Source organism: Rhododendron vialii, chromosome 9a, assembly GCF_030253575.1.
Source record: "Rhododendron vialii isolate Sample 1 chromosome 9a, ASM3025357v1".
Classification (NCBI taxonomy): Eukaryota; Viridiplantae; Streptophyta; class Magnoliopsida; order Ericales; family Ericaceae; genus Rhododendron; species Rhododendron vialii.
The window spans coordinates 24363935-24376983 of NC_080565.1; the positions used below are offsets into that span (position 1 = coordinate 24363935).

General features: G+C 37.9%; 2 protein-coding genes and 1 long non-coding RNA gene across 5 annotated transcripts in view; 1 reads left to right on the top strand and 2 right to left on the bottom strand.

Annotated features, from left to right (window-relative positions):
• Window positions 1-4520: 4520 nt before the first annotated feature.
• On the bottom strand, window positions 4521-4955 carry LOC131299729 (uncharacterized). Its single transcript, XM_058325309.1, has one exon. The coding sequence runs from the start codon at window positions 4953-4955 to the stop codon at window positions 4521-4523; it is 435 nt and encodes a 144-aa protein (XP_058181292.1).
• A 21-nt stretch (window positions 4956-4976) lies between these two features.
• On the bottom strand, window positions 4977-5828 carry LOC131301687 (uncharacterized). Its single transcript, XR_009191391.1, has 2 exons — window positions 5445-5828; window positions 4977-5328 (listed from the first exon to the last, which is right to left on the bottom strand). It is a non-coding gene; the product is annotated as an uncharacterized LOC131301687 (long non-coding RNA).
• A 2906-nt stretch (window positions 5829-8734) lies between these two features.
• LOC131301688 (alpha,alpha-trehalose-phosphate synthase [UDP-forming] 6-like) overlaps window positions 8735-13049 on the top strand; it is a 28841-nt gene continuing 24526 nt past the window's right edge. Inside the window, exons 1-4 of one of the 3 annotated variants that reach the window (XM_058328070.1) lie at window positions 8737-8911; window positions 9298-11372; window positions 11471-11744; window positions 12504-12994. In XM_058328070.1, the coding sequence (XP_058184053.1) occupies window positions 9364-11372; window positions 11471-11744; window positions 12504-12791 (2571 nt within the window). In that variant the 5' untranslated portion in view covers window positions 8737-8911; window positions 9298-9363 and the 3' untranslated portion in view covers window positions 12792-12994. Of the gene's footprint in view, window positions 11373-11470; window positions 11826-12503; window positions 12995-13049 lie in introns of those variants that run through there. The other 2 variants (XM_058328069.1, XR_009191392.1) reach the window with 2 other exon arrangements.

Below are 13049 nucleotides of genomic sequence, written 5' to 3' on the forward strand. Positions count from 1 at the left end.
TAATAGGTACTCGATCTATTTTCTGCAGTTCTTTTTCTATATATATTACCCTCATTTTCTTCTTTACCCAGTATAAATTCAAAATAGTATACAAACATCCGCATATTGAACACAAAAAATTTATTATTAAAAATCCATTTAAAAAATCCTAGCCGGAGCCAAAGGTATCATTTGGAAAATGGTATAGTAATAACTTTTGGACAACTTAGCTACTATCAATTCCTTTTGGATTGATCCATACATAGCTTTGCTTTGCCTTTATTTAGGACCGCAACAAATAGTCAATGGAATTGGTCACCAAAAACTAGTTAAGGTACATGTAAACTGACCCGGACACGTGAGTTATAAAAAAATACTAATACTTTAGTGATCATGTCTACCACATTTTGAATATCATGTGAGTTGTTACTACTGTATTGGTAGAATGTGTCTCATATGTCATGTAGTGGATTACATTCTGCCAATGCAATGAGCTCACATGATATCCAAAATGTGATACTACATGGTCACCATAGGATTGCTAAGAAAATATTATAGTACTCCATCTGTCCCAATTTAATAGTTATTTTTAAGAGTTTTTGTCACTTTTAAATTAATTATATTTTATAATTAATAATATTTTATGTTATTTTAAAATATTATATTATTAAACTAATTGAGATTTATCAAATAAGATTTATATTAGATAGTATAAAATTAATTATTAATTTAAAGATATAATTAATTTTTTATTTGATTAGAATAAAACGATAGATTATTAAAGAGGTCCTCTTCTCGCATCCCACCTGACAACCCCCCGGCCCCACCACCACCACCATCACCTTTCCCCTTTGCCCCTCCTTTTTCGGTTTTTTTTTTTTTGTTTTCACTTTGACTAGTTTTTTTTTTGTTTTGTTTTGCTTTTAAAAGTAAATAATTACTGTTTTATTTTTTTTACTTTTACTAGTTTTTTTATACTCTTACAAGACTTTAATTACTGTTTTAGTTTTTTTTAACTTTTCCTAATTTTTTTTGTTTGCTTATAAAAGACTTTAATTACTGTTTTTTTTAAACCTTTACTAGTTATTTTTGTTTTACTTTTAGTAGTTTTTTGTTTTACTTTTAAAAGACTTCTCACTATAATTTTAATTAATAAATGAATAATTAAAACATAACTTATACTAACATAACTTGTACTAATGTTAATTAATCAAACCAAACATTACTTGTACTAATTTCATCGAAGAGTGAAAATACATGAAAATTCAATTTCTAATCAATGTTTCCATCAAATTCTGCTCCTGTCCCTCTTGGTCTTGTATCCATTATTTCTTTCCACAAACTAATTCGTGTTGCATAACGAGCAGTCCATCTTTTAGCTTGGTTTGATGCATTGTTCCACCATCATATTGGGAAGGGTGGTACAGGGTAATGAGGCTGTAAGAAAAGTTGTACAAAATGATTGTTCCCAACATGGGCAATAGCTATTTCAATGCGCTCTTGAACTGGAACTGGAGGGGATCTCAATAGGAAGTGAGTAAAACAACTTGAAGGAAGCCCACTATCAAATGTATGCATAACAAGGTTGTACGCTAAAGCGATGACAACTCCCATACTCATAGCGTCCATCCAATACTCATCTGGTGCCGAATCTTCAAAGTAATTTAAAGACCGTATTAGGTGGTCTGCCCAACCTATTTCTGGATATAGCGCATCGTATAGATCCTTATTTTGTTCAATCTCATTAATGAGATTTCTTCGAAGTTGAGCCCAACGATCTTCACCATACCCTATATGAGTGGCTATCGCCCTAAATCCACAATGACCGTCACCTCAGACGTCATTAATTTGAGAAATGTAATGCTGATAAGCTCGAGGTAAATTCTGAATGTAGTCGGTAGGGATGAATGGAACTGAAATTCAGCATGGTTCGCTTGAGTTTTGCGAACTCCCTCGCTCCTCCCATGTCTCCTAGATTTGACCCTAGATGATGAAGTCTATGCTTCTGTAAAGGAAGGAATGCGTCATCCACTTTACTCCTCTATACCAGTAGGTCGACCTCTATGAGCCATGTTATAAGCTGGGCCTCGAACTGTGCTCTGAGATGAATCCGTCATATAGATAATCCTATATATCATGTGCGCTCGCATAGATTGATCCATCCCACGTAATCTGTTTATAACTTCATATGTTCTGTCTGGTCGTTCTCCCTCGTCATTCACAATGGGCGCGCGCATGGACAACCTAGTCTGATGATCGTGGATACTCTGAATCGGAATTGGCATGGAGTACCAACGGTAATATGCAAGATCATGTCTACATGGCAATCTATGCGTAATTTTTATTGTAAAGTCACACAACCCGAACTGGAGGTAGGATGCATCTTCAGCGCATTGTAGTTGAACATTGATGAGCTCCATTGCCTCTAATGAAATGCGAGTTCTTACTTGTTGAAAAAGTTCGTCATGTATTTGCCAATGGCAGGAGATGTTGATAGATCTCTGAAATGACCTCCGAATGTCCCCGAACAAAATTTTCAACATCTTGTCTATTATCCCAAAAGCTTTTGTAAGGATGACACGATACCCCCCAAATATAGCTTCAGCCTCACATGTGCGGATTTTGCCCTGTAATATAATAATGAACTATATTTAAATACGAAAGTTACAGAAATATTCTTTAGAGTAGTAGAATAATGTACGTAATTGAAATAGTAAAGGTAACAAATGCATAAAGTGACTATACCTCTAACTTTAATTGCTTCCGAGATGCATACATGTATTAATCCATGCTGCCACAAACCTATCTCTGTACGGCATTAACCATGTATTGACAAGGACACAAGGTATTGTAAGAGTTGCGGGTGTTGTTTATAGTCATCGCACATGGCATTCCACTTCTGATTGAAAGACGCTTCGGTCGTAGAATTAATAAGCGAGTGACATGACTCGTTAAAGTCGTTAAACGACGGAGGACCCCTTGATAAGCACCCGACAATGACATTAAGGGTGCGCTAGTTGGCTAGTTTTAATTGTTTCTGCCGTTAATTTGGTTGTGTTAACTGCTTTTGCTTGCAAGGTTTTCCAGTTTCGTTTTGTAGGAATTTACCAAATAAGCAGGAGCTTTAATGCCTAAGGCATGTCAACAAGACGAAGGCAATCTGACGGCTCGCCAGGGCGAAGCACGGCCAAAGCAGAAGAGCAAAGTCAAGTGCTGGATTTAAGCTCTTCGGTATCGGTACCATTTAATACTTGGTATCGGTACCGACCACCCTTTAAAGCGATAGCCCCTAACGCCTTCGGTATTGATACCACTTATTTTTGCCTATCGGTACTGAGCATCTCAAGTTGTAGTAACTTCAGGCATCGAGCTAATGCCTTCGGTATTGGTACCAAGTGATTATTCCCATCGGTACCGAGGTGGTTTCAATGGAATCAACAAGGATCAAATAACTTGCTCGGCATTGATTGAGGTTAATGAAGTCTATCGGTACCGAGGATCTTAGAGGGTAATTTTGAAGCATCTCCTGAAGAATATGCGTGGCGGTACCGAGTAGAATATTTTTTGCTTACATCATTGTAGATTTAGATCTAGGTTTAGTTTTGTTCTTGAATGTTCTTCAATTTTCAGCTTTGAATCTTTATTTTCTGTCTTCTTTAGTTAGTTTTTGTTATTGTCGTCTTCATTAAAGTTGTAGTAAATCTTTCAATCTATCGTTTAATCCAATTTTCTTCTAGTGTTGTTAATTCAATTATGTCAAGTAGATTTTTGCTTACTCCTATCTCAATAGATATGTGTGAGTAGTTTTTCAAGGTTAGGTCATGAGGTGATTAGCACCTCATGGCTCAAGTAGAATTGCGTTTTTCACCATAAAGTTTAAACCTTTGGTTCGATCATCGATGTGGGGTTCGGGTTTATTTGTCAAATCGCTAAGGTGTTAATTTCCTTGATCATGTGTAGGTAGGAGCATCGCCTACCTACCACATATGATACTTGGAGCTTTGACGCACGAGGCATTTGCTAAATAAATTCTAGAGCTAGCTTGGTAATCGAACCATTCTATTTTTCGATTTGGGAACCTTAACTGTGTATCCTGAATCGTGTAATCGGGTGAGAAATGCAGTTTAATTTGAGTCGTGAGTGTTAGTAATTCCTAGACCTAACATATCTTTTATCTTAGTTTATTTGCTTTTCAATTTAGCCCCTTTTCATTTCCACTACACACGTAAAACCAAATTGGCTGTCTAAAAGCCGAAAGCCCTTACTTGCATCTACAAATCCAGCAAAGCCGTATTAATTATTCCCTTGGGTACGATCCCGGTCTTCCGGTTATCATGCTTCAACTAACGTATTAAGCCCTACGCTTGGGGCATTATTCCATATATCAAAGCAAACGAAGCACCCCTCTGCAGTGCTTTATTATGCACCGGTTGATGTGCCAAATGCAAAGGATGTGACGTGCCGAGGGGAAATATGCTTTAATGGCGCTTCTCCCGATCTGTAACAAACACCGATGGCAACAATGTCCCCCTTCCAAGCATCTATTTCTTTAAGGTACTCAAGGCCCATGTCAAGTTCTCTACCCTCTCATTTGTAAGATGTGCAAATATAAGAGAATAAGTGCACATTGTGGATGTGATACCCACAACTTTCAATAATGGTAATCGGTACTCGTTGGTCTTGTATGTGGCATCAATGACCAATATGGATGGAAAATTCACAGATAAGTCTAGGTTTTGAGGATGAACCCAAACAATATCTGTGATTTCGTTGGTGTATGGATTTGTACGATACTCATGGAGGTATCTTTTCTCTATTAGTTGATTCAAGACAAACTGAGTAGGACTTAGACCGCCTAGTTCTGCTATGTTATCTGTATATTTGAGGTTGTATATGCTCTGGGCACATGTAGTGTTTAACGGGTTTCTTTTCTTTAAAACACTAAGAATTTCACGAGGCGCGGTGTTGTTCACCATGTCGCTCATAACTTCTTTCTCCTCTGGTGTTAGCCTTGACGGGTACTCATGCCCATCAAAACATTTTGTTGTTTCATGGTTATGGAAACCACATTCAACCTTTACACCTCACATGACACCCGCTGAAGGTATTGGTATACCTCGCAGCTCAAATGGGCACTCGCATTGTTTTGTCCCAGTATTCTTTTGCGAGGATTGCCTTTCAACTGCATTCCATGCCGATCTATACTTTCCACTTCTTTCACAACTAAGAATGCACTTTGGCAGCTTTGCCACCAATTAAACTAGCATATTTCTTAATGACAACGACAATACCATTTTCCATACCGACTCTCCGCACCCAAGCTACCATGTCGTCTCTACTTTGAAAAATCTATAAACAAGAAAAAAAAATATGTATAAGTGCAACATGATCCAGTCTAATATGCATAATTTCTGTACTTTTAAATTAAATAACTAATATGCATAAGAACAACGGTAATAACTAACATCGTCAGTTGTGAATTCGGGTGTATAATCACGAAAATTGTGGGAGACGCCCTCACCACTAGGAACATCATTCTCAACGGACCAACTATCTGAAAATGACAAGTTGTAGTTATTCATAATGTTCTTCTACGTTTTATGAAACAGGTGTGAAAAAGGAGGGAGGAGCCGTGACAGAGGAAAAGAGGGAGAGATAGATGATGGAAAGATGATGATGTTGGAGGGATAAGCAAGGAGAGGGAGGTGATGGAAAGAAGATAGTGATTTTGGAAGGATAATGCTGGATATATAAGGATAAAAGGTGATGGATGAATAGTTATAGTTAAAGATAAAAAGATAACAAAAAAATCTGAATGTGTGGTTGTAATTGAAGATAAAAAGAAAATCTAAATGAATGGTTATAGTTGAAGATAAGAAGATAAAAGGAAATCTAAATAAGTGGTTAGAAATAAAATAGATAAAAGATATAAATAAATATAAAATTAATAAATTCAATAATACAAAAGAATTATAAAATTTTAATAAGAGTAAAAAAATAAGAGTAAAATTTCAATAACATAAAGAAATTTACTCACGTATATAGTATTAAATAATTTAAAAATACATATAAAGAGTAAAAAAATAAGTGTTTCGATTTTTAATTCGTTTGAACCGGTGCGAAGACCTTATTTTTCTTATCATTTCATCCTAAATGAACGTAATGAATTTTTGACTCTAAGGCCTTTCAATGAGCACCCTAAGAGAGACCTGAAATTAAATAAAAAGCCTTAGGGTACTTGTTGAAATGTCTTCGAGCCAAAAATTCATTATGAAATGATAAAAAAAATAAGATCTTTGTACCGATTCAACCGGATTGAAAATTGAAACACTTAAATAATATTAAATAAATAAAAGTGTAAAAAGATATAAAAGTTATTGAGTAAATAAATGAGAAATAAGAAAATGAATTGAATTATTGCCGAGGTTGAATTATTGCGGGGGTATTTTGGTCTTGGAGGGTGGGGTCCGGGGGTGGGTGTGAGGGGGTGCGCAAAGATATTTGCGTTATTAAATTAGGACGGATGGATAATAACGTTTGGAGAAAAGACTACCATTCTTATTTGGATAAACAAAGACAACCATTCTTACGTTGGACTCAAACATGAAACGCTGTCCAAGCATTAGTGTGGGAGGCTCCCATCCAGTTTTGTTTGCCCAATTTTGTGTCTAGTTTGAACCTTTCTGGGCTCATTTCGGACACACAAATAATGATCGAAATCATTTATTTTGTAGAGCTCGTCGAATTTGTCAATCACATGAAAAATTAGCTTTGATCAAACACCGGTAAATACATGACCGAAATTATTTGTACAGGAAAGTAGGATGAAAACAAAATAATTCGAAACTTAAATTTTACATTTTTTTTTGTACAAATATGTTTCGATCATGTATCCACTGATGTGATTAAGCTAATTTTTCACGTGATTGACGAAATCGATGAGCTCTCCAAAAAGAACAATTTCGATCATCATTCTTGTGCGCCCATCCCAAACTGGATACACAAAACTGGATGGGAGACTCCTCCCCGAAGCAATGGCGATATTTTCCCTTGTCGGAAACCCGATAAATCGGGTAAAAACCCGAACACGTACCTCCAAACCCCGCCTGATCTATTCCAGCGCCCACAGCTCGCCACGTAGGCTCGAACCAAAATAGCCACGTGCTCGACTCCACGTACCACATACCATATCACAACCCCCCACCCAAGTGGGCCCCACAGAGTACGTTTTTTCGCCAGCGGCTTCTACGAAACCTCTCCCCCTATCTCCCAAGTTCCCAACCGTCCGATTTCATTATCCACTGTTTTAATCCATCCAACGGTCCCTAATTTTTGTATTTTTCTAGAGATTTCTTTAAATGATGGGGAGTATTACTTTTCGAGCAATGATTACAATTTTAAAAGAAAACTCCGAAAGTTCAATGGATATAGATTCACATACATCAAACAGTTCCAAATATTTTTGTGTTCTTAGACATTTTCTTAGCACACTATTGGATCGTTTGCTGACCGAATTAGTTTTGGATGGATATAATATGAGGGAGACATAAAATAAAAGGGTGGATATATAGAGAGAATATGATATAGATGATTTATTTGAATAATTTATAAAGAAAGGATATATATATGCTCGGTTTATTTTGAGGTGGATAAAGTAGGTTATATAGAATTAAAAGAGGACGTTGACATTTTTGTAATTAAGAGTATCTCCAATCATTGACTTCAAATTGGGGATGTCAATTTTTTTTTGAAGGCTGATGTGGCATTTTGGAAACTCCAAGTTGACATCAAAACCTCCTCTCCAACCCTTATGTTAAATTCTATTTATTTGACATCAAATTATCCCTCTCCAACTCTTATGTCAAAACACAAATAGTCATTTTTTGAAATTTGACAGGCAATGTGTAGGTGGTCAAAGTTGGCATGCTTCCTTCCCCTTCATCCATGTCAAAAGCCACGTAGGATTTGGCCTAAAAAAGACATATGGGTTGGTTTGTCAATTAATGTCAAATATTACCGTTACAAGCTCCACATCAGATTTGACATCTCCCGTTGGAGATGCTCTAAGAGGGTGGATATAATAACACCCCCTCTTCCCATCCTTAATATATTCGCCCACAGTTGGATATAATATCTGTGATTTATATTCGGGTGGCAAACATCAGATATAAATATTTCGGGTAAATTATTCAGGTGATAACATATCTGTTTGTTATATCTCGTCGACAAACGAGCCGTATATACTTACCTTGAAGGGACCCGCTTACAATTTGTGACAAAACTGAACGTCTTAATATTGAAATCAAGTTTCCTAATACTCTGTCCCAATTTATTTGTCCACTTTTAGACTTTTGAATGTTCCAAAATATTTGTCCGTCTGACTTTTGCAAGAACCAAATTTCCTTTTTTATTTTTCTTAAATCTTGAAATAACTATTGAAAAAAATGGAAGGATGAATGTTGAAAGTGAGAGCTTTCTATATGTTAATCATTGTGTTCTTTGAAGAAACTGAATTTTTAAAATTGGACAAACAAACTGAACAGATAGAGTGTAAAAATTGGACTCAAATATTAGGCCAGAACTAAAAGAAATATAATAATATAACTCTCTGAAATTACTCCAAACCCGGGGTCGTAGTACATCGTAAGTAGAGTTACATGATCAAATTTTATCTAGAACTGTATTTTAAAATTGGAATATTATTAACAGTGCTCTTGTCCACTGAACCAAATGGTGGATATGTTTACTTTTATATTTTTTTTCATCAGATACAATACAGTGGAGTGTATTAATGTGGAAGCTCTGTAGAGGATAAGCATGAAAAAGAGCAGTACTTTTGCCTTTCCATTTCTTTATGTTTCCTTTTCTCTCCTAGCTACCTAGATTATAGTTCTCGTTTTGTGGGGGATTCAGTTTCAAATGTAAAAATCTGGTAAATTTCCTCCACCCACCGTTCTTGAATTCTTAAAATCTTCTCTCTCTCTCTCTCTCTCTCTCTCTGCTGTAATGATATTGTGATTTTACTGTTCCAGTTTGATTCTTTCTAACAGTATGCTATTTGATCTGAATATATTCTATTCCTTCCCATTTTGATCCGTTTATCTGGAGACTTCTGGCCTTACCCAACCCCATGGTTTGATTCGCTAGTCAAATTTCTTGCTACTTTTTTGTGGGTTTGTTTTGGTTCACAAAATTTGTTCTTAGCTTGTAATCTCGAGATATGAAAACAATGAAGACCTGTCTTTGTGGGTTAATTTGCTTTGTGCTAGTGGGATTTCTGGTTTGACTGGAGTTTTTCTTCCGTATGTTTGCATACAGAAACAAGGCTTTTGCTTTGCTGCTAGGCTTTCGCTTGTTGAGGGTTTGCACTTAATTAGGGGGTCAATGATGTCTAGTTCATATTCAAACCTCTTAGAGCTTGCCTCCGGCGAGGTTCCGTCGCCGTCTTTTAGCCGGATAGGTCGGCGAATTCCCCGGGTTATGACAGTACCCGGAATAATGTCAGATCTCGACGATGACCCGTCGGAGAGTGTGTGCTCCGACCGTTCATCGTCGTCGGTCCAACGGGACCGGATAATCATAGTAGCCAATCAGCTGCCGATTAAGGTTTCGCGAAAACCCGGGAACGGGAGGGGGTGGAATTTTAGTTTGGATGATAACTCACTCCTCCTCCAGTTGAAAGATGGGTTGGGTGATGATGACATGGAAGTTATATATGTGGGTTGTCTTAAGGAAGATATACACCCAAATGAGCAAGATGAGGTCTCTCAGAATCTCCTTGAGAATTTCAAGTGTGTACCCACTTTTATACCCCCTGATATGTTCAGTAGATACTACCATGAGTTTTGCAAACAACAGTTATGGCCATTGTTTCACTACATGTTGCCCCTTTCACCCGATTTAGGCGGTAGGTTCAACCGGTTGTTATGGCAAGCTTACGTGTCTGTCAATAAGATTTTCGCGGATCGGATCATGGAAGTGATTAATCCGGAAGATGATTACGTGTGGGTACATGACTATCACCTTATGGTGTTACCCACCTTCTTGAGGAAGCGATTCAACCGGGTGAAACTAGGGTTTTTCCTCCATAGCCCTTTTCCGTCATCCGAGATTTACAAGACTTTACCCGTCAGGGAAGAGCTTCTGAGAGCTATGTTGAATGCCGACTTGATTGGATTTCATACCTTCGATTATGCCCGGCATTTTCTCTCCTGTTGTAGCCGAATGTTGGGTCTTTCTTACGAATCCAAACGGGGTTATATAGGCCTAGAGTATTATGGTCGGACGGTGAGTATCAAAATTCTTCCGGTGGGTATCCACATGGGCCAACTTCAATCTGTTTTGAGCCTTTCGGAGACAGAAGCAAAGGTTTCCGACCTCTGCAAGCAGTTTGGTGAGAAAGATAGGATATTGTTGCTTGGGGTTGATGATATGGACATATTTAAAGGAATCAGTTTGAAGTTATTGGCCATGGAACAACTTCTCACTCAGCACCCAGAGTTGCAAGGGAAGGTTGTTTTGGTGCAGATAGCAAATCCAGCAAGGGGGATCGGCAAAGACGTGAGAGAAGTTAAACAGGAGACGTATTCCACTGTTGAACGAATTAACGGCAAGTTTGGTAAACCTGGATATGAGCCGGTGGTGCTGATCGATGAGAACCTAAAGTTTTATGAGAGAATTGCTTATTATGTAGTTGCAGAATGTTGTTTGGTCACAGCAGTTAGAGACGGAATGAATCTAATTCCGTATGAATACATAATAAGCCGCCAAGGAAACGAGAAATTAGATAAGGTCTTGGGGTTGGATCCCAATACTCCCAAGAAGAGCATGTTGGTTGTGTCTGAATTCATTGGGTGTTCCCCATCTTTGAGTGGAGCGATTAGAGTGAATCCATGGAATATCGATGCAGTGGCGGATGCAATGGACGGTGCTTTGGTAATGGAGGAACCAGAAAAACAACTCAGGCACGAAAAGCACTATAGGTATGTGAGTACCCACGATGTCGGTTATTGGGCCCGCAGTTTTCTTCAGGATTTGGAAAGGACTTGTAAAGATCACATGCAGAGGAGGTCATGGGGTATTGGGTTTGGATTGAGTTTTAGGGTTGTTGCGCTAGATCCAAATTTTAGGAAGCTGTCGATGGAGCACATAGTTTCTGCTTACAAAAGGACTAAAATTAGGGCAATCCTTTTAGACTACGATGGTACATTGATGCCTCAGGCTTCAATTGATAAGAGTCCGAGCTCTAAAACCATTAAGATTTTAAACAGTTTATGCAGGGATAAGAATAATATGGTTTTCATAGTCAGTGCCAGAAGCCGTGACAAACTTGCCGAATGGTTTGCCCCCTGTGATAATCTGGGAATTGCTGCAGAGCATGGATATTTCATTAGGTATTCACATAATTTTCTTTTTTGTGTGGTCTCGTTCAAGATTTTTTGCAGAATGAGGGTGCTTTTATTGGAAACTGATGCTTGTCTAATTAACACAGGCTGAAGCGAGATGAGGAATGGGAAACATGTGTACCAGTGGTAGAATGTAGCTGGAAGCAGATTGCAGAACCGGTTATGGCGCTTTACACTGAGACAACAGACGGGTCCACAATTGAAGATAGGGAAACTTCATTGGTCTGGTGTTATGAGGATGCGGATCCTGATTTTGGGTCTTGCCAAGCTAAGGAACTTCTTGATCATCTTGAAAGCGTGCTTGCCAATGAACCAGTTACAGTCAAAAGCGGGCAAAATATCGTAGAGGTTAAACCACAGGTATGAGTAACTACTTTCCTATTCATTCGTTTTGTTTCTCTTATTTTGTATATGTGAATTGAGAAAAGCCGAATATCCTCAGTTTGACTTTTCCCAATCATTGATTTGAGCAAACAACGGGTTAGTTGCATTTCTACGATTTCAAGTTGGTGTGGCTTATATTTTCCTGTTCTGTTTCGTGTATCTCTTGTACTTCGTCTTGTCTAGTGTTTTTTCTCACGCCTTTACCATATTGTGTGGAAGCGATACATTATCAGACTCTGAAGCAATTTATGAAAGAAGATTTTGTATGGAATATTATTTATTGCGGAAGATGTTTATCTAATTTCTATGGGTAAAAAGAAAGGTGGATGATGCTATGTTACAGATTATGGCAGGCACAGTAAATGCTTCACTTGAGCCCGACCCTTAAATTGGGTTGGGAATTTGGAACCCAACTGCTTTTTTTGTGCATGATCAAGTTAAGTTTGAGCTTTACTTAGTTGGATTTCGTTTGCTTTAATCAACACTGAGGAGTTTTGGCACTATATTTTGCAACAGTTTTGAACCTATTTTTTGCCACCCCAAAGAGTTGTGAAACTGCATTTAGTAGTGTCATTTCAGTTCATGTTTTTCATCGCTTTTGGGCATGCTTTTAAGCCTATTTTGAACCATGTTATTCGTGTGAGAGCTTTTACTTTTGACTTCCATCATTGAGTCTATAATGGTTAAAGCCAAAAGGCAATAATTGAAGGATTTATTATGATTCTGAATCTGCAGGGTGTAAGCAAAGGGCTAGTGGCAAAACGCCTACTTTCTACCATGCAAGACAGGGGAATGTTAGCCGATTTTGTCCTGTGCATAGGAGACGACCGGTCCGACGAAGACATGTTTGAGGTGATTACCAGTTCCATAGATGGCCCATCTATAGCTCGGAATGCAGAAGTGTTTGCCTGTACTGTTTGTAGAAAACCCAGTAAGGCCAAGTATTATCTTGACGACTCGGTGGAAATTGTGAGGCTAATGCAGGGATTGGCCTGTGTCTCTGACCAAACACCACACATATAGCCTTCACTAAGGTATGAGGTGAAAAAATGTCACTTGATGATATATTTTGGCCGTGGATGGGGGTGTGTGTTCAAATCTTTTGCTTCCATTTCCATTTTCTGTGTTGTTAGTTGTAAATATGTAGTGCTGCTTAGAGAACCTCTCCACATTTTGGACATTTTTCTTGCGTTTGATCTCTATCTAGTGAAGTTGTACATCTATAATTGCTCTGGGTCGCTTGCGGTGCTGTTTCTTTCTGCTGCATATTTTGGGTAATGG

Coding starts and splice junctions, on each gene's coding strand:
- LOC131299729 (XM_058325309.1), bottom strand. CDS start 4,955: ATGGTGAACAACACCGCGCCTCGTGAAATTCTTAGTGTTTTAAAGAAA.